This window comes from Centrocercus urophasianus, unplaced genomic scaffold, assembly GCF_019232065.1.
Source record: "Centrocercus urophasianus isolate 14NV4802_14NV808 unplaced genomic scaffold, USGS_Curo_1.0 seq_1215, whole genome shotgun sequence".
In the NCBI taxonomy this organism is placed as follows: Eukaryota; Metazoa; Chordata; class Aves; order Galliformes; family Phasianidae; genus Centrocercus; species Centrocercus urophasianus.
This window is the reverse complement of record NW_024884382.1, coordinates 23571-46367: the sequence shown is the minus strand read 5'-3', so window position 1 is coordinate 46367 and position 22797 is coordinate 23571. Positions and strand designations below refer to the sequence as shown.

At 57.4% G+C, this 22797-nt stretch overlaps 5 protein-coding genes across 9 annotated transcripts; 3 read left to right on the top strand and 2 right to left on the bottom strand.

Annotated features, from left to right (window-relative positions):
* Positions 1–3: 3 nt before the first annotated feature.
* Positions 4–1090, top strand: TUBA4A (tubulin alpha 4a; the record flags this gene model as incomplete). The annotated part of the gene is made up of 1 exon (XM_042811182.1): positions 4–1090. A coding segment is annotated over one exon (501 nt), but the record flags the coding sequence as incomplete, so codon positions are not given.
* Positions 1091–1539: 449 nt separating this feature from the next.
* Positions 1540–3461, bottom strand: STK16 (serine/threonine kinase 16). The gene is made up of 7 exons (XM_042811195.1): positions 3376–3461; positions 2967–3186; positions 2764–2897; positions 2570–2690; positions 2394–2489; positions 2205–2326; positions 1540–2135 (listed from the first exon to the last, which is right to left on the bottom strand). The coding sequence occupies exons 1-7, from the start codon at positions 3459–3461 to the stop codon at positions 1997–1999; spliced, it is 918 nt and encodes a 305-aa protein (XP_042667129.1). The 3' UTR covers positions 1540–1996.
* Positions 3462–3632: 171 nt separating this feature from the next.
* Positions 3633–7716, top strand: GLB1L (galactosidase beta 1 like). 3 transcript variants are annotated; one of them, XM_042811188.1, is made up of 17 exons: positions 3633–3767; positions 3879–4051; positions 4135–4285; positions 4374–4434; positions 4631–4725; positions 4799–4979; positions 5066–5124; positions 5201–5322; positions 5450–5490; positions 5733–5851; positions 6000–6074; positions 6152–6241; positions 6335–6448; positions 6690–6821; positions 7188–7267; positions 7326–7403; positions 7474–7565. In XM_042811188.1, the coding sequence occupies exons 1-16, from the start codon at positions 3714–3716 to the stop codon at positions 7381–7383; spliced, it is 1605 nt and encodes a 534-aa protein (XP_042667122.1). In that variant the 5' UTR covers positions 3633–3713; the 3' UTR covers positions 7384–7403; positions 7474–7565. The 3 variants fall into 3 exon arrangements, with proteins under 3 accessions (XP_042667122.1, XP_042667121.1, XP_042667120.1); XM_042811187.1 differs by having other exon boundaries at positions 7188–7403; positions 7474–7716; XM_042811186.1 differs by having other exon boundaries at positions 7188–7716.
* A 216-nt stretch (positions 7717–7932) lies between these two features.
* On the bottom strand, positions 7933–15118 carry ANKZF1 (ankyrin repeat and zinc finger peptidyl tRNA hydrolase 1). 3 transcript variants are annotated; one of them, XM_042811183.1, is made up of 15 exons: positions 14957–15118; positions 14614–14723; positions 13651–13753; positions 13245–13429; positions 12887–13002; positions 12649–12802; positions 12193–12415; positions 11950–12048; positions 11573–11755; positions 11376–11492; positions 10171–10444; positions 9707–9818; positions 9392–9559; positions 9214–9284; positions 7933–8515 (listed from the first exon to the last, which is right to left on the bottom strand). In XM_042811183.1, the coding sequence occupies exons 1-15, from the start codon at positions 15081–15083 to the stop codon at positions 8395–8397; spliced, it is 2163 nt and encodes a 720-aa protein (XP_042667117.1). In that variant the 5' UTR covers positions 15084–15118; the 3' UTR covers positions 7933–8394. The 3 variants fall into 3 exon arrangements, with proteins under 3 accessions (XP_042667117.1, XP_042667118.1, XP_042667119.1); XM_042811184.1 differs by having other exon boundaries at positions 11573–11731; XM_042811185.1 differs by lacking the exon at positions 14957–15118 and having other exon boundaries at positions 13651–13859; positions 14614–14700.
* Positions 15119–15339: 221 nt separating this feature from the next.
* On the top strand, positions 15340–22621 carry ATG9A (autophagy related 9A). Its single transcript, XM_042811201.1, has 14 exons — positions 15340–15476; positions 15640–15683; positions 15840–15904; positions 16211–16372; positions 16470–16611; positions 17588–18336; positions 18727–18880; positions 19067–19246; positions 19836–20081; positions 20376–20596; positions 20688–20805; positions 20969–21188; positions 21329–21471; positions 21579–22621. Exons 1-14 carry the CDS (start codon positions 15374–15376, stop codon positions 21582–21584), a joined length of 2553 nt encoding a protein of 850 aa, XP_042667135.1. The 5' UTR covers positions 15340–15373; the 3' UTR covers positions 21585–22621.
* Positions 22622–22797: the final 176 nt, after the last annotated feature.

Below are 22797 nucleotides of genomic sequence, written 5' to 3'. Positions count from 1 at the left end.
TATCACGAGCAGCTGTCGGTGGCTGAGATCACCAACTCGTGCTTTGAGCCAGCCAACCAGATGGTGAAGTGCGACCCTCGGCACGGCAAGTACATGGCGTGCTGCCTGCTGTACCGTGGGGACGTGGTGCCCAAGGACGTCAACGCCGCCATCGCCACCATCAAGACCAAGCGCAGCATCCAGTTTGTGGACTGGTGCCCAACCGGTTTCAAGGTGGGCATCAACTACCAGCCGCCCACGGTGGTGCCGGGGGGAGACCTGGCCAAGGTGCAGCGCGCCGTCTGCATGCTGAGCAACACCACGGCCATCGCCGAGGCCTGGGCGCGCCTGGACCACAAGTTCGACCTGATGTACGCCAAGCGCGCCTTCGTGCACTGGTACGTGGGCGAGGGCATGGAGGAGGGGGAGTTCTCCGAGGCGCGGGAGGACATGGCCGCCCTGGAGAAGGATTACGAGGAGGTGGGCCTGGACTCCTACGAGGATGAAGAGGAGGGCGAGGAGTAGAGCGGTCGCCTGGCAGAGGACTTTGCTGCTTTTCCCGTGTCACCTGCGGAAACCCTTTGCAATAAATCATTTGAGAACCTTTGTGTCTCCCAGTGACCCCCCAGCTGTGCTGGTTTCTTGCCAGGTCAGGTGTGTGGTGCATGCTTCAGTGCTGCTGCTGCTGCTGCTATGCTTCCCCCCTGCGTGCTCTGCTCCTGCTCCAGCTCCAGCTTGCTCCTCGCGCAGGTAAGAGACCCTAGGACTGCAGTGCTCATCCCACACTGCTCGCCATCCAGGCAGGGTGGGTACTGCCTCCTCATGTGGATAACCCTACATCCTTCTTGGAGTCCTGAGGAGCAGATTCAGCCTGAGCACAGCCTGAACTGTGGCTGCTGAAACATCTTCATGTATACAGCCAGTTGGGTAGGTGGGCTTGTCAGAAAGATGAGTGCTTGGAGCATTGGGAAAAGCCTAGGGCATGTCCCAGCTCTGCAGTGCAGTGGATGCACATTGTGAGGGCATCTGGCGTGGCATGGATCCCTGTGGCTGTTTTACTACTGTGTTGTGGTGAGAGGATTAAAGGAGGGGAATGCTCCCTTTGAAACCACTTGGCTGCCTCTCTTTCTTTCCCTGCTGTGGGCAGCCCAACTGCTGTGTGTCTGCTACACACCTCCAGCTGCTGATGCTCATAGTGCCATCCCAAGGCTGTCTTTGTCCCCCTGCAGCAGAGCTGCTGCCCTTTGCACCCAGGTGCTGGGCTCTGCCTGTGCCTTGCGCAGTGCGTGCTGCGTGAGCCCCTTTCCTGCACTGCACTGCCCCTGAGAGCCTGCACAGCGGTGCTGCACAGCAGGGCTTAGCTGTGACCACAGACGGATTTGTCACACTGGGGCCAGAGATTAACTTTCTCTGCTTAACACTAATGCTGCAGCTGCATGGAGCCGTGGAGCTGTCCTCCCCCACCATTCCCCTTCAGCAATGCCTGGCTGTGCCTGGCTGCTTGGTCCCGGCTGTGTGCCCCGCTCACCCCATGTCCAGCAGGACAGAGGACACCGTGCATATCTCCGCAAGAACACCTTTATTCAAAACACAAGGCAATGTGGGTGCCAGGGCAGCGGGCGCTGAGCCCAGCCTGCCCCTGCCTTGCTCCACAGCACAAGGCCGGGCCCGGCTGCAGCCATACCCCAGGGCAGGAGATACCTGCTGCCCTGTGGGCTCAGAGAGGGCAGCGAGGCCTTGCCCTCAGCAGCAGGGCACATGTGCCAGTCCTGCAACCTAGTGCTGGGCCGTGCTGGCCATAGCAGCCACACAGACACCAGCAGCCATGCAGGCCCCAGCGGCAGCATTCAGGGTACAAACCACTGCATCGCACAACCCCAAATGACAACATCTGACTCCAAAACACCTCCAGCACAGAGCAGCTCTCCCTGGGGTGCAGAAATCCCCTCAGGAGCAGCCGTAGGGGAAAGCAGGTCCAGGGCAGCCCAATACAGCCTAGGCCAGCAATGGGCCACACTCAGATACTTGTGGTGACCTGGCCGGCAGGCATAGCCTGCAGTCCCTCCAGCTGCTGTAGGATGTCCTCAATGTTGGGCCGCTCCTGGGGGTTCACTGTCATCATGGAGGAGAGCAGGCAGTGCAAGGCAGCTGAGTACCTGTAGGGGGTGAGGGGTCAGCATGGCCCTGCCATGGGGAGCAGGGCCCACCCATCTCCAGAACCTCACCTGGAAGTTGTGGGGACGGTGATGGGGTTCTGCACCGCCAGTGCCACGCTGTCACCCTTCTGAAAGATGGCATCGTAGGGGCCCTCCCCAAACATCATGCAGTACAGCACACAGCCTAGAGACTGCAGCGCAGCCATTAGAGTGGCCCCTTACCCCACAGCGTTGGGGGCGGAGGGTCTGCGTCCTCACCCAAATATCCGTTCGCTCATCGATGACGCACTGGCTAGGCACCGTGAAGAGTTCAGGGGCACGGTAGGAGATGGTGCAGCGCTGGGCAGCCCAGTCCTGCAGAGAGGCAGAGGGGATGCAGGGCTGGTGGCAGTGGGACGATTCCCTCCCACCCCCCCCCCAGCACGGGCACCCACCTGCACAGCCATGGCCTCCCGAGAATTGGTGACTTCCATGCGGGCCCGGTTCATGGAGCCCAGGTCCATTAGAATAGGCTGGTCATCCTCATCCAGCAGCACATTGGTGGGCTTGAGGTCCCTGCAGTGGGAAGAGGACATCACCAAGCGCCCACTAGAAGCCTGCTGCCCCCACCCCTGGCCAAGGACCCCACCTGTGTGCGTAGCCCTTGCTGTGAATGGCCTGCAGCCCACTGCAGATGCCATGGAGGATGAGAAGGATGCGCTGCTCTGGCATGAATGTTCCTTTCTCCCGTAGCGCTTCCACCTCGCTCCATAGGGTCCCCCCCTGGCAAAGATACACAGCGGGTGATCACCACAGCCCTGCGTGACATAAGGCCGGGGGCCACTCCCTCACCTTCACATAGGGCAGGAGCAGCCAGGCCTCGTGCTTGGCACCCTTTTCCACCAGGCAGTGGGCCTCCAGGCGCAGAATGTTGGGGTGTTGGAAGAGGTTGTGCATCTCCACTTCACGCAGGGCCGCCTGCCGGTCCTCCTTGTCGTGGCACAGGATGCGCTTCAGCGCATAGAAGCGCCCGTCCCGCAGCCCCTCCACCAGGTCCACGTAGCTGAAGCCCCTGCGCGGAGCAGAGCGCCGTGTGGGGATGGCAGCCGTGCCCAAACATCCCCTCCATACACGAGCATCTCTCCCAAAGTCCTGACTATCCATCCCCTCCGTGCCCCGACCACCCCTTATGCCCGACGTCCCCCGTGCCCCCGGCATCCCACCCCGTGCCCAATATCCGCAGCCCCCCGTCTCGCCGCACCCCTCGGCCAGGCGCTGCAGCAGGAGGTATCGCGCACCCCCCAGGCTGACGGTGCCACGGGAACAGACGCACAGCGCCTGCCCCATCGTCCGCGCGCGTCATCGCCCGCCGCCGCACGTCACCGCCGCGTCACCCGGGGCACCGAGGGGGCGGAGATTCGCCGAAGTGGGCGTGGTCTGATAGGAAGTGGGCGTGGCCTGCCGCGAGGGGCGGAAGGCGGTGCCGCGGGGCGGTGCCGTTCGGACCCGTGCCGTCATTATGAGCGCCGCGGAGCTTCGGGCGGGATGGGAGTTTCTTCGCTCGTTCTGCGCCGTCTCCCCAGCCTCTGAGCCGCGGTCATGGGGCTGCCGGCCCTCGTGCTGCTGCTGGCGGCTGCGCTGCTGTGTACGGAGGTGGGTGCGGGAGGGCGGCGGGCTGCGGTCGTCTCGTTCTTCTCGGCCCCCGTGGATCTGCGCTGGGGCCGGGGAGGGGCTGCCTCCTCCAGCTCTGCCCCCGTCCCGCAGGCCGCCCTCCCGGCGCGCTCCTTCCAGATCGATTTCGAGCGGGACTGCTTCCGCAAGGACGGGGCCCCGTTCCGCTACGTGTCGGGCAGCGTGCACTACGCCCGCGTCCCGCGGCCCGCCTGGCGAGACCGGCTGCTGCGGCTCTACATGGCCGGGCTGAATGCCGTGCAGGTGTAAGTGAGCCTGAGGCTGTGTGCGGAGCTCTGACACCCCGCAGCTTGGGCTGTCTCTGGTTGCCATCCCCTCCTCCCCCCAGCTACGTCCCTTGGAACTACCACGAGCCGCAGCCGGGAGTGTATGACTTCACGGGGGAACGGGACGTGGAAGCCTTCCTGGACCTGGCTGCGGAGCTGGGGCTGCTGGTGATCCTGCGCCCAGGGCCCTACATCTGTGCCGAGTGGGAGATGGTGAGCCCTAGCCCTGGCCCTGCCCCAGGGCTGCCAGGTGGCTCATCTGGCCCCGTGCTCACTGATGATGCTCTCCACGTTCCTGTAGGGTGGGCTGCCTGCCTGGCTGCTGTGGAAAGCAGACATCATCCTGCGCTCCTCTGACCCTGGTGAGCTCAGCATGTGGCCACGGCCGTGGTGTCCCTTCAGACAGTGCCCGCATGCTCCTCAGCCCAGCCCCAAGCATGACTTTTTCCATTTGCTTCTCCCTCTTCTGGGAGCCTGTAGTTCTTCCTCTGCACCCTCAGTCCCTCTCATTGCAGGGCCAGTGGCTGAGGGTTGGGGCTAAGCTGCCCCTGTCCCCAGCCTACATGGCAGCCGTGGACGCCTGGCTCCATGTCCTCCTGCCCAAGATTAAGCCACGGCTCTACCAGCATGGGGGGAACATCATCAGTGTGCAGGTGGGTGCTGTGGGACCTGTCACCAGGTGCCTGTCAGGACATGGCTGTATCCCACCTGGTGCCTGATTTGCAGGTGGAGAATGAATATGGGAGTTACTATGCCTGTGACCTCAGCTACCTGCAGCACCTGCTGGGCACCTTCCGGGCACTGCTGGGCCCTGAGGTGCTGCTCTTCACCACTGATGGTGCACAGATGGAGGAGCTGCGCTGTGGCACCCTGCAGGGGCTCTATGCCACTGTTGACTTTGGGCCAGGTGCCGCCAAGGGGAAGGAGCAGATGAGATGGGGCAGATGTCCTCTCCCCCTTTCTGCTCCAGCCTCACTTCTTTTCCCCTTGTAGACTCCAATGTGACAGAAGCATTTGGTGCCCAGCGCCACATTGAGCCAAGGGGACCGCTGGTGAGGCACCATGTGAGAGGGTGGTGTGGGGTGTGTCACCCCATCTCCAGCAGGTGACAGCCCCTGGCTTCCCCAGGTGAACTCTGAATACTACGTGGGCTGGCTGGACTACTGGGGGGGCCCGCATGCGAGCACCAGTGCCACACTGGTGGCTCAGGGACTCACCGATATGCTGCAGCTGGGAGCCAACGTCAACATGCAAGTAGCCAACTTAGGGCATGGCCTGGCTACCAGACCCCTCCTCTATTGGTTTTAGAGATGGTTGGGGGGCAGCAGGGTGGTCCAGGCCATGTGGGTGCTGACTGCTCTCTGGGCTGTTACACAGGTACATGTTCCATGGGGGCACCAACTTTGCCTACTGGAGCGGTGAGTGGGAGACTGAAGGAGGACATGCAGCAGGACTCTTTGCATCTGGGAGCCTTTTCCAGGCTGCTTCTCTGTCCTAGGGGGGAGGTTTTTCGATGCTGCACCCCAGCTTGTACTCCAGAGGGCTCCTTTAATCCCTGAGTAGTTCTGGGTCATGCTCCCTACAATTGTATTGCCTCCAGCATAGAGCTGGTATCCAGGTGCTAGGCTCTCCCTGCAGCTCCCATCACTTCCTTGGCCAGGAGCTGACTTCAAGGGCCAGTACAAACCAGTGACCACCAGTTATGACTATGATGCACCACTCTCAGAGGCTGGAGACCCCACGGAGAAGCTGTTTGCCATCCGCACAGTCATCAGCAAGGTACTGAGCCTGACAGGAGGAGGGGCAGTGCTGGGTTCTGCTGCTTGTCCTAGGAAGAGGGAGCAGAGAGGGGCTGGGCAGGGCCATGTCTGCACTTATTCTAGGGGAAGCCTCAGCCCTGTGGGGCACCTGACAGTCTGCTGTTCAGTTTCAGCCCCTGCCAGTGGGCCCGATGCCGCCCCCCACCCCCAAGTATGCCTACGGTTGGGTGACTCTGCACAAGGTGAATGCCCGCCTCGAGGTTTGTGCTGTCCTGCCTGGCCTTGCCTGGCTGCCCAGCTCCCATCCCTGTCTTTGCAGTATGCTGATCTCCTGGACGTCTTGGATGTACTGTCCCCCTCTGGGCCCATCCAGAGTGAGTTCCCACTCATCTTTGAGGCAGTAAAGCAGGTGGGTGCCCTGAAGGTTACTGGAGGAGAAGTTCTAGGATAGAAGAATGGGACTCATTACCAGCCCTACTTCTCTTTCTGTGCTGCCTGACAGGCCCACGGCTTCATGCTGTACCGCACGCAGCTGCCCCGTGACATCCTAGCCTCAGCCATGCTGAGCGCTCCTCCCCATAGCATCTGTGATCGTGGCTACGTGATGCTGCAGAAGGTGAGAGAGCAAGGGTGCCTGCTTCTTGGGAGAGATGTGCTGTGATGGGGATTGGGGCAGCACACTGACTGAGAGCCTCATTGAAGCCCTGAGGGCACTCCGCTGGCCCATTTGTGTCTGCTCTGGTGTAGAGAAGGCAGTGGAATGCTATACTAGCAGGCTGCTGCTAGCAGTGCTTATGGTGGTGAGACAGAGCGTGGGACTGGGATGTAGTGGGGCAACGCTTACCCTATGGCTGCAGGAGTACCAGGGAACGCTGGAGCGGGACGGTCAGACAGAACTGCATGTGAAAGGCAAGGCAGGGGACACGTTGGATGTACTCCTGGAGAACATGGGCAGGATCAGCTTCGGGGCAAACTTCAGTGACTTCAAGGTGAGGAAAGAGGGCCTCAGGGCTGCTCCATGCAAATGGCGTGGGCACATGTGGCCAAACACCCTCCCTTGCCCTCAGCCATGGTGAGAACACCTCAAACCCTGCTACCTGGTTAATCCTGCACCATCCCCTTCTTCTTATCCACACACCCACTGGCTTAGACCTGGGCAGGTGGTAAACACTTTGGGATAAAGCAGTGAGATTGGCATCCCCCTTTCCTGCTGCTGTGGCAGCCAAGGCCATGCAGCCTGTCTGAGGGGATCCCATCTCCACTGCTAAGGGGGAGATGCATGCTTGGGCTGCATGCGACATCTTTCTGCCTAGGGCAAACCGTGCTTCCCCATTTTTCCTTCTGCTCCACTTCAGGGCTTGCTGGGGAACCTCTCCTTGGACTCCAGACCACTCAGCAAGTGGCTTATCTACCCCTTGGCCATAGATACTGCCATCCAGCAGGGCTGGCCCCATGCTGCCCTGCCTAAATCAAGCTGCAGGGGCAGAGCAGGGCCAGCCTTCTACACAGGGACCTTTGAGACCCCTGGCATTGCCTGGGACACCTTTGTGAAATTCCCAGGTTGGAGCAAGGTAAGCCTGTGCAGAGTTAGGAGGGGGATGAGGGTGGAGAGCATGGCTCAGTCTTATCTCCATCTCCCAGGGCCAGCTGTGGATAAATGGCTTCAATCTGGGCCGGTACTGGCCCCATCAAGGACCCCAGCAAACCCTCTTTGTGCCTGGCTCGATACTGTGTGTTGGCTGCCCCAACAACATCACGGTGCTGGAGCTAGAGGGGGCACCCCTCAACCCCTTCCTGCTCTTCCTTGACCAACCCCTTTTCAACAGGACCCTCAGCCATAGCCCCCTGGACAAAGAATAAACACAGGACTGCCAGGCACTGTCACTGCTTCTCACTATGCCTGCAGGGATTGCAGGGGGCTGGTGAAGCACTATGGGTTTGGTTGGTGCTTAGGAAAAAGGCACAGCCCAGCAGGGACAGCCAAAGTTGGCTGCTTTGGAGCCAGGCAGGCTCTTTACTAGGAAAGGATCCCAGAATCAGCTTGTTTTCCATCAATACTTGAACTTATCTCAAATAGTTTCAATGCTTAAACACCTAGAGGGGGTTGAAGGCACCTCTTTATTGACAATGCAGGCAGAGGAGGTAGTTGTTAACATGATGTGGCTGAGACTCAGTGGCTTCCAGGAGAGGAAAGGGCAAGATACAGGTGAGAAGGTACCTCCAGGCATGGGGGCTCAAGGCTACAGGGTTTGTACAGATCAGGATCAGCAGCCTACAAGGCACCCATCAGAAAAGCAGGCAGTAGGACTTCCTAGCTGGAACCAGACTACAGAGCAGTCTTGGTCTTTTGCACTAATATGTGCAGGCCTTGTGTAACATACCTTGAGTTACACTTATGCTGCAGCTGCCCAGTTTTGTGAAAACTGCTGCAGAGAGTGATATGACCAGCTCAGTCCCCCTTACCTACCAGCACTGCTCTACAGACTCTCTGTAGCTGCACAGCCAGTGCTTAGCCATGTCTCCACCACATGGGTCCCTGGCTGATGATGGCATCCCCCAGCCTTATGTGTGCTTGGCCTGGGCCCGGCGGTGGGTTTGCAGACAGGCCGTGGAGCAGAAGGAGAAATCAAGGTAATGGAATGGGATCTGGCCCAGCAGGGACTCTCCACAGTACCAGCAACGGCTGCAGGGAAAGAACAGAAGTGGCCTTGAGTGAAGGGGGCACTTGGAGAAGGGAGAACAGGTTCATACAGTGGCTGAGTAGCAGCTGTGACGTGAGGGAGCAGGTGCTCACACTAGTACAGGGCTAACCTAGCAGCCTCACCAGGGCACACCCCCCTGGAGCTGATGCAGCATGGGAGTACATGAGGTACCTCAAGGCAGGCTGAACATGGGACTTTGGCCCTGTCTGTTGTTTTTTTTTTGTTTGTTTGTTTTGGTTTTTTTTTTTTTTTTTTTTTTTTTTTTTTTTTTTTTTTTATCTCCCAGACTACCATGTGTAGATCTGACCGCCCTCAAGCTTGTGGGGTGGCACAGGGAAGGATACTGCAGCTGGGGTCAGAAAGTCACAGGAGAGGCTGAAGGCTTGGTTTGCCACAGATCTGGCTGCAAGTGGACAAAGCTGTCTTGACAAAATGTTTGAAGGGGATGGATAAACTGCTGGGAATAGGAGGGACAGGAATAGCCTTAGACTGGAAATGAGGACTGGAACAAGAACGGCAGGGAACAGCTGTGCTGATGCAAGGAGTTTATCTGCAATGATGAGCGCCATATTATGCTAATAGTGGGGGACAGTCTCTGATTGAAGGGAACACTTCTGGCCAGCATTAGCAGCATTCTCCCTCTGTCACCTCACAACAGCCATGTTATGTGGGCTGTTACCTGATGTTGGAAAGAGCTGTGCTGCCATTCTTCATCTGTTCAGCCAGTCTCCGCTCTGCAGCTAGGGCCCTCTGGGGAGCAGAGAGTTAGGTCAGCCCCCAAGGTGTGCTGAGCCAGAGCTCACTGCATCAGTAGTGGCCCAGCCAGGCTGGTTCCTCTCCCATGTGCGAGGCCTTACCTTCTCTCTATCAGACAAGGCTGCAAACTGCTGCTTCTCCTCTTCCTCCTGCTCCAAGCGCTGCCGCTCCTCCCGCTGTGCCTGCTCCCGCTGCTTCCGCTGGGCTTTCTGTGCCCGCTTTTTCTCCAGCTTTTTGGCTTCCATCTCCTGAGTTAGAGGGCCAGGTACCTGGGGTAGTATGGGCAGGGGGCAGTCAGCATCTCCCTCAGAGTAAGGGATAAAGGCATGAGGAGGCAAGAGCAGGATGCTGGAGTGTGGCTGAAGGCCACTTTGCTTGGGGTCCCCAGAAGGCAAGGGCAGAGGGCAGGCACCCACCTTGGCACGGCTGTAGTCGTACTTGTCTGGGTGGTCTACCATGAATTTGCGGAAGGCATTGCGTGTTGGTTTGTCAGCAGAGACGCAGTAAGGGGTTCTCTCCTGTCTGTCTCTGCAAGGTGAAAAGAGCAGCTCAATGTTATGGTATCACTGCTTCTCCTTGGGCTGTGAGCCCAGTGACTCCTTGAAGTTGTGTCTAAAGGATGTATATCAGACCAGAGTATTAGAGCCAAGGAGGGGAAGGTTGCATACTCCGACACCACAATCCCCCACATCCTCTCCTTGCATTTCAAAGGGTAATCTCACCCCAAACCTCTGAATTAACTAGAAATAAACCCAGCGGTCCTGACCAACCTCAGCTGCCCCAGGACAAGGCTGGTATCAGCCTCACATAACTGCAACAGGAGGGAGTTGCTGGACTCCCGTAACAGTGGCTGTCAACTGCTGGATGCCCGTGGCCATACCTGAGTGCAGGGTCAGCCCCTGCTTCCAGCAGCAGAAGCACAGCCTCAGCCCTCCCTGCACGTGCAGCCACATGAAGCAGGGTGAAGCCATGCTCATCCATAGGCTTATTGAGCAGGGAGTGTGGCAGATGCAGGGGTTGTTCATCATCCCCATCCTTGCTGTCCCCCAGTGGGCCCCTGCTCTCCGGATCACCCAGGAGGTGCTGCAGTGTCCCCACATCCCCAGTCTTGCAGGCTGTGAACAGGGCATCGCGGAGCTGGATCTGAGGGTCTCCTGTGACAGAAGAACAAGAGGGGAAGCCTGATGGTACAGGACCATTTGGCTGACTGGGAAACCAACATATCGCTGTTAAAGCACTATCCTGATAGTTGGATGTGGGTATGTAGCAGAAATGTTAAGTCATGGCCTTGAACCCATAATGGAGCACCTGGTGGGAAGGCAGGGCCAACCCAAGAAAGCTCAGCTGCATGCAGCTCATTGAGTGACTGGAAGGGGGGGAGCCAGGATCCATCCCTTCCCAGACCTCTTTTAAGGGTGGGCAGTGGAGGTGAGGGGAATATCTTGCAGGAGATCTCTATGTCCCTGAGGCCTCGCAAAGGTAAGCAGCTCTTTTCCTTCATTTCTGCACCCATGGCTGCTGCATTTGGGCTCATTCTCATTTGCTGCAGCCAAAGACTTTGCCACCCCACTATTACTGCAGTACTTTCTATCCTATTATAGCATTACATGGGTACCAGCACTTCAGCATCTGTGACAGTGTACCGTGACTCTGTTGACAGCAGGCATGTCCTCTACTGAGATGAAACCTATCCCAACCTCATGCAGCAGCCTGGCTTAACCAGGTGCTGCCTGCCTTACAGAACAGGATCTAGGGTAATGGAACTGGTGTCCCTGGATACCTTCCCCTCTCCCATCAGCTTGTATTCTCCAATGAGCAGGCCAGTTGCTTGCCTGCAGCATCCCAGGCCTGCTGTCACAGCAAAAATCTCTGCTGCTCTCTAGTCTTATCTATCCAGGTAGAAACACTATGGTTCAGTTACTGTTCTGCACACACCGCATGCCTGAAAGCATGTGGCTACATTACAGCCACCCTGACACTTAACTGTTCAATGTACCTGCACAACAATTTGCTCTTCACCCCAACTGCAAAGTACCCAGCACACATGGCAGGTGCTCATCTGGCCAGGCTCTCAGCTCTGCTCACCTGCAGTCTCCCAAGGAAAGGGTTCAGCCCCAGACTTCCCCTTCAGTTCTGTAACCAGCTCCAGGCTGGGCTGCCCACCCTGGGTTCCACAGCATCCTGTCTCTTCAGCATGGAGCCCTGCAGTGGGATCAGGGGGTGAGGAAGCCTAGCCAGCACCTCAGGCGTGGCAGTCCCTTCCCCAGTACCTTCCCCCTCACCATTCTCCATCTTTTTATTTCTCTTCTTCCACCTTTTGCGGTTTCTCTTGGGCATCACTTCAAACTCCCGGAGGTCCAAGGTCCCCAGTGTCACTTCCACAGTTTCCAGTTCCCCTGCTGGAGTCTCTTCCTCCTCTTCTACCTCCTCCTCCTCTGGGGCTGATGAGGGAGAAAGGAGAGGGGCTGAAACCCCACACAGAGCATGAATTATTTGGGGCTTTCAGATAAGCACACCTTCCCCTTCTACTCAGCAGGAAGCCACTCTCTGCAGAGTCCCCGCTACAGCATTCTGCCCTGTTACAGGGCTGTAAATCTCATCCCCAGTTAACACCTGACCACCCCCCCCCGGCTCCCCCCTCGCTGGTTGAATTCACCACCTGTGTCCATCTGCAAGGAATCCATCTCAGCTGCCCGCTGCTTCTTCTGCCAGACTTTTCGTGGGGACCCAGTGATGTCCTCCAGTGGGGTGTCCTTCCCTAGACATCAAGGGTGTCATTGCCCAGGGATGGAGAAGAGGAGAACCACTAGATGTGCCCAGCACTCCAGAGTTACATGAGGGACCACGCCACCTCACCTGCACCGACCACAGGTGTTGGGGCACCAGGGCCAGGCCAACTCACCAAACACCTGCAGACTGGACAGCACAGCATGGACTCGCAGCACCTCCCTCAGGGTGGCCCTGCGTGTGCTGAGGGGGATGTGGCAGACACGGGGGTCTCTGGGGCTGAGGTGGGGGTTCCTGCTATCAAAGAGCAGCGCCCGGTTGTGACGAGGGGCTCGGAGAAAGATGCGCTGAGCTTCCTTGAGGTGCTGTGCCCAAGCTGCCAACAGGTCCTGAATATCCTGGGGAAGAAAGGAAGGTTCCATGGAGTCCTGAACGCACAGTGTGGGCACCAGCAGCCCTGGAACAGGCAAATTCAAGACACGGCAGCCTAAATTGGATCCTGATTCTGTTCTGGAACTCACAGCCTGCATATGAACTCCAACAGTGGCATGGCATCATCGCACAGAGCTGGTTATGACCAGCTGAAAACTGGTTTCCCTACTGAAAACCCAAGCCTGTGGTCTGTTCTCACCTTACGCAGTGCAGCTTCGTTGTAACGCCGCAGGGAGGCTCCTGCTGATCTGGGTGCTGATCCTGGAGTCTGGGCATCCCGTAGGCTCTGGGCTGTGCCCCGCCGGGCTCGCACAGTGTAGCGGTGGAAGGTCTTGTGTTCCTGTACCTGGGAGCTACAGCGAAGGGAAGGGCCCATCCAACAGCTAGCCATGCTTGTCCCTACCGAAACAACTTCAGCCTTGTGCCCTTGTACTCACCCACGGAACACAGCTCCTGCAAAGTGCCCACCGCCCATCATCAGCACAACCCAGCATGTGCTTGCACTGAGGCTCTGCAGTGAGGTTATCAACTCCATGGGCTCCTTGCTGCCACCCTGAGACACAAACACTCCTGCTAGCATCTATGGGATCACCCACTACTCCTTGCTGTCCCCAAGTCAAAGGACACTTCCCCTGCTGGCATATATACAGTCCTAGTCACACTGCTGGGGGCACCTCAGCTGCAGCTTCTTCATTCCCCTCAAGAGGCCCCAGAGACTTTCAGACGGATGTCTGCATGCCAGTGCCACCCCTCTTCTCTGGGTCCCCGTTCCCAACAAACTGGACTGTGACTTGCCTTCCCAGTGCTCAGTATGCAGCGATAGGCAGAAATGAACTGTCCCCTTGCATTGCGGAGCAGCACCTTGTGGGAGCGGGGACGCTGGGCGGTGGAAGGGCTGTTGCTGGCAGGGGAAGGCAATTCTGACTCACTGCTTGCATCAGAGCTCTCTGAATCAGACCCTGAGATGCTGGAAATATCACCTGCAGGGAAGAGAAAATGGGGCAATGGAGCAAAACAAAGATCATCAAACAGCCTACCCGAAACTTTGCAGGTGGCTCCAGGGATCAGCCCACAGCCCTGACGTATCAGACAGATGAAAAAGACTGTGAACATCTACAGGCACCTGGAGGCTTCACTCCTAGACAGAATAGCAAAGTCACTAGAAGTCTCTGGGTCCTGCTGAGGCAGCCCCATTTCTCACCTGCTCTGCTCTTCTCCTCAAATTCTTCCACCGTCAGCGCCCGGCGGCCTTGGAGTCGCTGCTTCAGGTTGAAGCGATGCCAGTCAAGTCGGTAGTGCTCAGTCTGTGAAGGGAAGAGTGAGCTAGCAGGGTCCCAGTGTTCCACCCCTACCAAAGACTCCATGCTGACAGACTCCAGCAGCCACACCAATTCTGGGGCTGCAGTGATCCTGAGAAGAAAATAACAGTACATCAGGCAGAGCCAGTTAGCCGTTAACCTAAACAGACCCAGGCCTGCACTGCGCTGTGCTGCATGTGCAGCTCGGCCTTCAGGCCTTTGCTGCGCCGCACAAATCCCATGGCTGCAGGACAAACTCAGCCGAGTCACCAGAAAAGAGCAGTCCACAGACAGCTCTCACTCAGTAGCAGCACCTCCTGCATGGCCTTGCATTTGTCCAGATCTGCATTAAGAAGTTCTCATATGAAGATCCTTTCAATTTTACAATAGGAAAGATGGATGGAGTTGCTCTCTTTAAAGAAAACACTGTGTAAGAACTTGAAGGACTACAATGGGAAAAACTTTGCAAGGACTGGATCTGTGCAGCCTGCGGCACCCTGATGGAGATCCATCACACCTTGTGACTCTCAGGACTACTAGCATTTAAAGAGATGAATGAATATCTGCACTATCCTCTTTTTCTTGTAGTGTTGCTTCAAGTGAAAGATATATCAAGTGATACTGTACAGAGTCTGAATGACTTTACCACTATTATGAGGAAACAGCACCTCCTGGTGCCAACAAAGCGTCACCAAACGTACTGGGCTATCCTCAAATGGCACAGTCCTGTCTGATCTGCCTGGATCAGACATGCAGAACTCCAGGAGAAGGCCCTAACGAAGCTGCCAGCAGCAGCTGTCACTGAGCAGCCTGGTGTGGGGCTGAAACCCCCAGCAGCACCCAGCAAGCCACGACAGTCTGCTCACCTGCTCCTCCCGGCTGCAAAACTCCCGACCGCAGGTTAAGCAGCACATCCGCTCCGGCACCTCGGGGACTGTGCCGGCCTTCTCCCCTCCGTGGGTGGCTGCAGGTTTCTCTGAAAGAAGACAGGACCGTGCAGCACCACAAACAGCGGGTCCCCCTGGGTCCCCTCTCAACCCCACGCTGCCTGGCTGCACAAGGGGCACAAGGCAGGAGAGGGAGCCTTGGGGATCCTGTGGTGATGGCATTAGGCCGAGGGATGCCTACTCAGCAGGGCAGCTCTGCTGCTCAGCACTCCCCGATGCCAGCCCGGCACGCAGCCCCCTTGCACCGCAGAGAACAACGCACCGTGCCCTGAAGGCGCTGGCTCGGCAGCAGAGGGATTCGCAGCGAACCCGCTTACGAGGGAAAGCCCGTGCAGGAGAACGGGGTCCAGGACAGCCTGGAAAACCGACCTGCTCTCGGGGGCCGTCATCGGCCCAGCTCCCCCCCCCGCTCCAGCCCGGGCCGCAGCCCCTATGCGGATCCCCCAGTGCCCCCTTGCGGCACCGGAAGTGCAGGCCGCAGCCGGGGTACTCTCAGCCAAGGCCGCTTCCGGCTTCCCCCTACGGGTCGCCGCGAGGGTCATCCCACCGCCCGCCCTCCCGCCCTCCGATCGGCCCAGCGCGGACCCGCCCCGCGATCGCCATTGGGCGGTGCGGCCGCCGGTCGCGCGGGGGGCGGGGCCGGGCCCGGGGCTGGGGCCGGCGGCGGCGGGGCCCGGCCATGGCCCACCTGGAGACGCAGTACCAGCGGCTGGAGAGCTCCTCTACCGAATCCCCGCCCGGCGGCGGCGATCTCCTTGTGCACGTCCCGGAGGGCGCTAAGTGTGAGCCCGGGGCCTGGGCAGCGGCGGGCCGGGAAGGGGTGGCAGGCCGGGGTGAGGCCCGCAGGCAGCGGCGAAGCGGGCTGGGGGCTACGGGCAGTGTGGAGCTGGGAGGGCCCCGGGCTCGGGTTATGCCTGGTTCTCACTCTGCCTCTCCTCCGTGCAGCTCCCTGGCACCACATAGAGAACCTAGACCTCTTCTTCTCTCGGATATCCTTTCACAGCCTGTGTGGGGGTCAGGGGGGAGCTGTGTAGGTGGTGGAGAGGTTTGGCTGAGAGCTGAGGGTGTTAGTGGGACAGCAGCCTCGCTGTCCTGTGTCAGAGGGAAGGAGTGTCCCAGCTGTTCTCCTTAACTGTAGCTTTCACGTCTATAATTTGCATCAGAAGAATGGCTTCACCTGCATGCTCATCGGAGAGATCTTTGAGCTCATGTAAGTCTGGAGTGCCCCTGTGTTGGGGCTGCAAAAGCCCATGGGGAGCATCGATGAGAGGCTGTCGAGCTTCTGCAGTTGAGTGGGCAGGAGGGTTCCTGTTACAGTCCTCCTGTCAACCCTTCATTAGAGTTTTCTGTGCCCCAGACCTTTGGTTCATTCTGTGGAACTGGTGCCCTTGAGCTTTCCTGCTGCCTGTGGAATGTGTGACCCTGCATCTTCAAGATGTGTGACCCTGTGCTCCCGCCTGCTTCACGTTTGGAGGAGGCAGAAGGCTTCCCTCATTATTTCTCTCTTTCTTCACAGGCAGTTCATCTTCGTGGTGGCGTTTACCACCTTTCTTATTAGCTGCGTTGATTACGATATCCTTTTTGCCAACAAAGCGGTAAATCACAGCCAGCATCCCAGTGAGCCCATAAAAGTGACTCTACCAGATGCTTTCCTGCCTCCTAATGTCTGCAGTGCAAGGTAGGGGCAGCCAAGGCACTTACCGCGCTTTCTCAGGTGCTGGTAGCTCTTGCCCAGGGCTCATCTCCCACTGCTACTGCCACCTTCTTTTTTTCAGAATCCAGGCAAACAGCTTCCTCATCTGCATCCTGGTGATAGCTGGGGTTTTCTGGATTCACAGACTTGTCAAATTTATCTACAACATTTGTTGCTACTGGGAGATTCACTCTTTCTACATCAATGCCCTCCGAATCCCCATGGTAAGTAGGTGGGACAAGGGCTACACATGGTACATGAAGTGGGAGGTGTTTTTTTGTGCAGTGAGAAGCAGCTCATCTTCACTCCTCTCTGGAGCCAGCTTCTCTGAGAGACTTGCACTGAATGCTCAGTCCTCTGCTTCAGCTTTTCCCAGGCTATGTGACTGCATGGTTTTCTTTCCAGCTTCTTCTCCAGCAGCCAGCTTGCTGCTTGTTACCCACTTTGCCCAGCCTGTCTCTCTCTGTGCTGGCACATGCATCTGCCGTCTGCTGCTCCATATGTTTAGTCTTCTGTGGTGGCCTTTTCTGTGACGCTTTTCAACAGAGAAGGCATAAGTGAAGGTATTCTTGGACCCCTGGGAAGCAGACACTATCAACTTCTTTGTTTACTTCTTTGATTGGAAAAATGGGGAGTAGAGCTACTTAGTTGTTGAAGATTGCGTTGGTGATGAGTTTGGCGAAGCTGGGCTCTGAGGCTTGTGCATGCATCCTAGTCCAGAGTCCTTGCTCTGATGGACAGCACCAAAGGGTGTTTGTGTGTATTTTGAGTAGAGACTGTATCTTGAGAAAGATGGGATGAGCCAAAAGGTTTGGTTTATCCCCTGCTTTTCTGTAGGCTGCCTCTGGGACTTTGGTTATGTTCCCATCCCCTACTCCTGCCTCCAAACAGCAGGACTGTGAGCTCTGGGAGGGAGGACCTATGCGAGACAGCACCTGTATTTGTGCCTCTAATACAACTGGCATGTGAGTGGGTGGGAAACAGCCACCTATGCTATTCGAGGGGCAAAGGGCACTGGGGCATGGTTTGGGGCTTGCTGGGATGACTCAGACTGAAGCAGTGCAGGAAGAGGTGCCTGGTGCCGTGGTTGCTCGTGGCTCGTACACACCCTGAGGTGTGTGCTGGGTTCTGCTGTTGGAACAAGCTCAGCCCAGCCTCCATCCTTGGAACCTGCCCCAACCTCACTGCTTTCCCTTCCAGTCCAACTTGCCCTACTACACCTGGCAGGAGGTACAGGCCCGCATCGTGCAGATCCAGAAAGAGCACCAGATCTGTATCCACAAGAAGGAACTGACAGAGCTGGACATCTACCACCGCATCCTCCGCTTCAAGAACTACATGGTGGCCATGGTGAACAAGTCACTGCTGCCCATCCGCTTCCGCCTGCCCCTGCTGGGAGACACCGTTTTCTACACGCGTGGGCTTAAGTATAACTTTGAGCTCATCTTCTTCTGGGGGCCTGGCTCACTCTTTGAGAACGAGTGGAGCCTGAAGGCTGAATATAAGCGGGCTGGGAATCGCCTGGAGCTGGCTGAGAAGCTCAGCACTCGCATCCTTTGGATTGGCATCGCCAACTTCCTCCTCTGCCCCCTCATCCTCATCTGGCAGATCCTCTACGCCTTCTTCAGCTACACGGAGATCCTGAAGCGGGAACCAGGCAGCCTGGGTGCCCGCTGCTGGTCTCTGTATGGCCGCTGTTACCTCCGTCACTTCAACGAGCTAGACCATGAACTGCAGTCACGTCTCAGCAAAGGTTACAAGCCAGCTTCCAAATATATGAACTGTTTCATCTCCCCTCTCCTCACTATTGTGGCCAAAAACGTGGCCTTCTTTGCTGGCTCCATCCTGGCAGTGCTCATTGCTCTCACCATCTATGATGAAGACGTGCTGGCGGTTGAACACGTCCTGACCACAGTCACCCTTCTCGGGGTGGGCATCACAGTGTGCAGGTGAGGGAGGTCGATGCTGAACAGGGCTGTATGCTGCTGGCAGTATGGTGGAGGAGCAGTGAGGTTGATAGCCTTCATTTGAGTGCATTTTTAGTGTTACAAGTGGACATGAATCTGTGTGAGTGAAGGGCACGGCTGGGGCGAGTCAGGGCAGGGCAGGCAGGAGAGGGGGCCAGTGGTGAACTTGGACACAGTGGCTATGGTGATGGCTTCAGTGTTGATATAAGGGAAGTTGCTGGAGCCATACAGTAACATCCCTGGGCTGGGCTGGCAGGAGGGTTTGGGTTGGAGTGAAGGCCACAGGTGAAGCTGTAATATGTGTCAGTCTTCCATCATCCCTGCATGAAATCTTCCAGGAATACTATGACGTTTCCCTGTCTTGCCCTGCAGGTCTTTCATCCCCGACCAGCACCTGGTGTTTTGCCCTGAGCAGCTGCTGCGAGTCATCCTGGCACACATCCACTACATGCCTGACCACTGGCAGGGCAATGCCCACCGCTATGAGACGAGGGATGAGTTTGCCCAGCTCTTCCAGTACAAAGCGGTGAGCCTAGCTTGCAAGGGGCTGGGATGGAAATCCTCTCCCATCCCTGGACTGGCACAGGAACAAGGTGGTTTTCTCAGAAGCACCCTGCCATAGAAGGTGGCCTAAAGCTATGGGTTGGCTTTGGGGCTGGCAAGTTTCTTGACATCCTCACCTTTGTGCTGAGCTCATCATCTTTGTCCTCAGGTTTTCATCCTGGAGGAGCTTCTGAGTCCCATCATTACCCCCCTGATCCTCATCATCTGCCTGCGTCCCAAATCCTTGGACATCGTTGATTTTTTCCGCAACTTCACCGTGGAGGTGGTAGGGGTGGGTGACACCTGCTCCTTTGCCCAGATGGACGTGCGCCAGCATGGCCACCCAGCGGTACGTCCTGTGGGGGCTGTTTTCATACCAGGACTCTCTCAGGAGAGAAGAATTGGGATATTTGGAAATCTAGAAAGTCTGACTGATGATAACTGATTTAAAAGCTGGGCTACTTTAGCCCAGGAGAGAGGCAGCTTACTGGGGATGGGATATGTATATTCCCTTTTACAAAGTCTGCTCTGGAGAGAAAGAAAATTAGCCTGTTTCCTGGGCCTTTCCTGAAAATGTTACTTGCCAGGAAAGAATTTCTAGTGACAGGACCATGAACTAGCAGGGGATGGACTCACTGTGGCAGGCAACTTACAAAAACAGCCTGTGGGTTGGACAATACAAAACAAACCTTTCAGCTCTGTGACTGGCCTTCACCTCTCTAGTTCCCTTCCAGCAATGCATATTTAGGGACGGAGAAGGAAGGTAGGCTGCAAAGGCTGAACTAGTTATGGGGCTTTTGGTACAGTGCGTGCCAACTGCCTGGGGATATGGTCCATCATGCAGGTTGTTGTGTACTATGTCCAGTCTAGCTGGTGTGCAGGATTCCTAGGTTTGGCACGGGTGTAAAGGAGATCCTGGTCTTCTCTGTGCTTTACAGTGGATGTCAGCAGGGAAGACGGAGGCCTCCATTTACCAGCAGGCTGAGGACGGCAAGACGGAGTTGTCCCTCATGCACTTTGCCATCACCAACCCCAAGTGGCAGCCACCCCGTGAGAGCACGGCCTTCATCGGCTTCCTGAAGGAACGGGTGCAGCGGGACAGCAGCATGGCACTGGCCCAGCAGGCTGTGCTCCCTGAAAATGCCCTCTTCAGTTCCATCCAGTCCCTGCAGTCAGAGTCAGAGGTGCGCAGGATGGAGGAGAATGTGCTGTGGTTCTGGAGTGTTCGCTGGGTGCTGGCAAAGTGTGATAATCCGGCCTTCAGGACAGACTTTGCCCTTACCTGGGCTGTGTCCAGGAGTGCAAATATGATGAATCAGCACTCACTGGGACTAATTCTGTTTTTTTAGAGAAGGGCAGCAAGGGTTTCTTGCCTCCTCTGAGGTGGGAATGGGACTAAAGAGAGCTGGGGTCTCGGTGGGGATCAGGCCTCCAAGTCTGCGCAGGACAGTGATTCTCTCTCCCTTTTGTCTCTGCAGCCTCACAGCCTGATTGCCAATGTGATAGCGGGCTCCTCAGTGCTGGGATTCCACATGGGCCGTGATGGACAGGCCTCTCGTCATCTCTCTGAAGTGGCTTCAGCCCTGCGTTCCTTCTCCCCACTCCAGTCTGCCCAGCAGACCTCTGGTGGCTTTCAGACAGCAGGAAGAGATGGAGAGGGAACCCAGCCTCGTGGTTCCAGTGCCATGACAGCCTCTGGGTAAGGCAGCCTTCACTGCCTGACCCTAGAGCAGAAAGAGGCTTGGTGGTATTTGTGGCCACATAAACATCACTCTTGTTTCCCATGGCAGTGCTGATGCGAGGACTGTGAGCTCAGGGAGCAGCGCCTGGGAGGGTCAGCTGCAGAGCATGATCCTGTCAGAGTATGCCTCCACTGAGATGAGTCTTCACGCACTCTACATGCATGAGGTGAGTTGAACTAACCAGAGGGGATATGGGCCCAGCGCAGACAGGACTGCGGTGCCCTGCTTTTGTTAGCTTGGATTGACTGGAAGTGCCTTGCTGGGGAGAGGATGCACTGGGGGTGCAGTGGGGCATCTGTAGCTGACCCACCTGTGTCTTGGCTCTGCAGTTGCACAAGCAGCATGCCCAGCTGGAGCCTGAGAGGCACACCTGGCACCGGCGAGAGAGTGATGAGAGTGGTGAGAGCACCCATGAGGAGCTGGATGGTCAGCGAGGTGCCCCTGTCCCCCTGCCTCGCTCTGCCAGCTATCCCTTCTCGTCACGGCAGCCTGCTGAGGAGACAGCCACGCTGCAGACGGGCTTCCAGCGACGCTATGGTGGCATCACAGGTATGGGAGCCAGGGCAGAGGTCGGAGCCTTCTGGTCACAGTGCTGTAACCCATGTCCCATAATAACGGCACAAACAACGTGCTTATCTCTGAAGACTGACAGCCCCCCAGGTAGCTAATCCTCCTCGCCTCTCCTGCAGACCCAGGCACAGTGCACAGAGCCCCATCACACTTCTCCCGCCTCCCACTGGGAGGCTGGGCTGAGGACGGGCAGTCAGCAAGACACCCAGAGCCTGTGCCAGAGGAGAGCTCAGAGGATGAGCTTCCACCGCAGATCCACAAGGTAGGGGAGGAGGCTGTGGCTGACAGGGGCAACGCGTGCTCTGGATGCCAGGCTGCGGGCCAGCTGCCAGCACCCCTTAGGTGTCACATTCCCTCTCTGTCTTGCAGGTATAGCCTTGCAGACTGGGGATCTTGTGGGGGTTGCAGACTGGGAGCCGCCTGGGCAGCAGGATGCAGTGTCAGCCCGATTCCTCTCCTATCCCAAGGGGATAGGGTGGCCATGGGCTCCATTTTGTTGCCATCAATTGCTGATGAGACAAAACTGCCAGGCAAGCAGCTGTCCAGCCGTGTGTCAAGTCAACGCCACTCTGACTGTTGTGGGGTGAATGCGTGTGTGAGTACATACATGTGTCTGTGTTCACATCTGTGTCGTCCGTGTCGGAGGATCGCTGCAGAGCCGGTGACAGCTGACGGGACTGGCAGCGGGGAGCTGTGGATGGGCTCGGAGCCTGCAGCGGCAGCTGCTGTTTGAAGGGATGTGACAAGGCATGAGCTCCAGATGTCCGCCCAAGAGCTGGGACCCGCCTCCAAAATGAAAGAAGGGAGCTGGTGTCCTCCGGGGATGGCTGACAGCAGCGGGAGCTGTCGGAGCTGCCTTGCTCAGCCTGTAGCAGTGCTGAAACCACACCTGCAGCCCTGGGGAAGTGCCGTGCGCCGCATTCCACCTCACAGGACCAATGTTGCACACCTCAGTCTGGAACGGAACAGCAGTGGGGCAGTCAGCCACCCCTCTCTGTGCACATGCGTTTACTGTCCCGGCATCCTGCAGCAGGATGGTCCTCAGCCGCTACTGTGTGCTTTGAGTTGGGAACAGCTCTGCTGCAGCTCCTCCCCAGCTCCTGTGACATCTGCCCTGTCCCAGGCATGCGGGAAAGGGTCCATGGAGTGGCAGACCTGGGTCTCTGTCCCTCCCCGCTGGCAGCCTCCATGCTCGCCCTCTGGCTTGGGCTAGAGCAGCACTTCCTGCCCTGCACGGTGCTCAGGGGTTATGAGCTGCTCCCAGGCCCTCTTGCAGTGCCAAAGAGCTGGTGCAGCCTGATGTCCCCTGGGAGTGCACGCAGCCCGCTTGGAGCCCACAGTGAAGGTCTTGTGCTCTGTGTGCTGATTCCCTTCCCCCAGGCATCATAAAGGCCTTTTTCCTATGCCCAGTCTGCGATGCATCAGGCCTGTTCTTTCATATCAACCCTTTACTCCTGCCTTAACAATGGCTTCAGTGTGTCCTGCATCTCACCCAGGGGTTCCTGGCTCCTTCCCTTCCTTCCTGAAGCAATCTTTTTGCAAGGGTTGCTATGGAGACCATAAGCTGAGCAGCTGCCCCATGTCATGG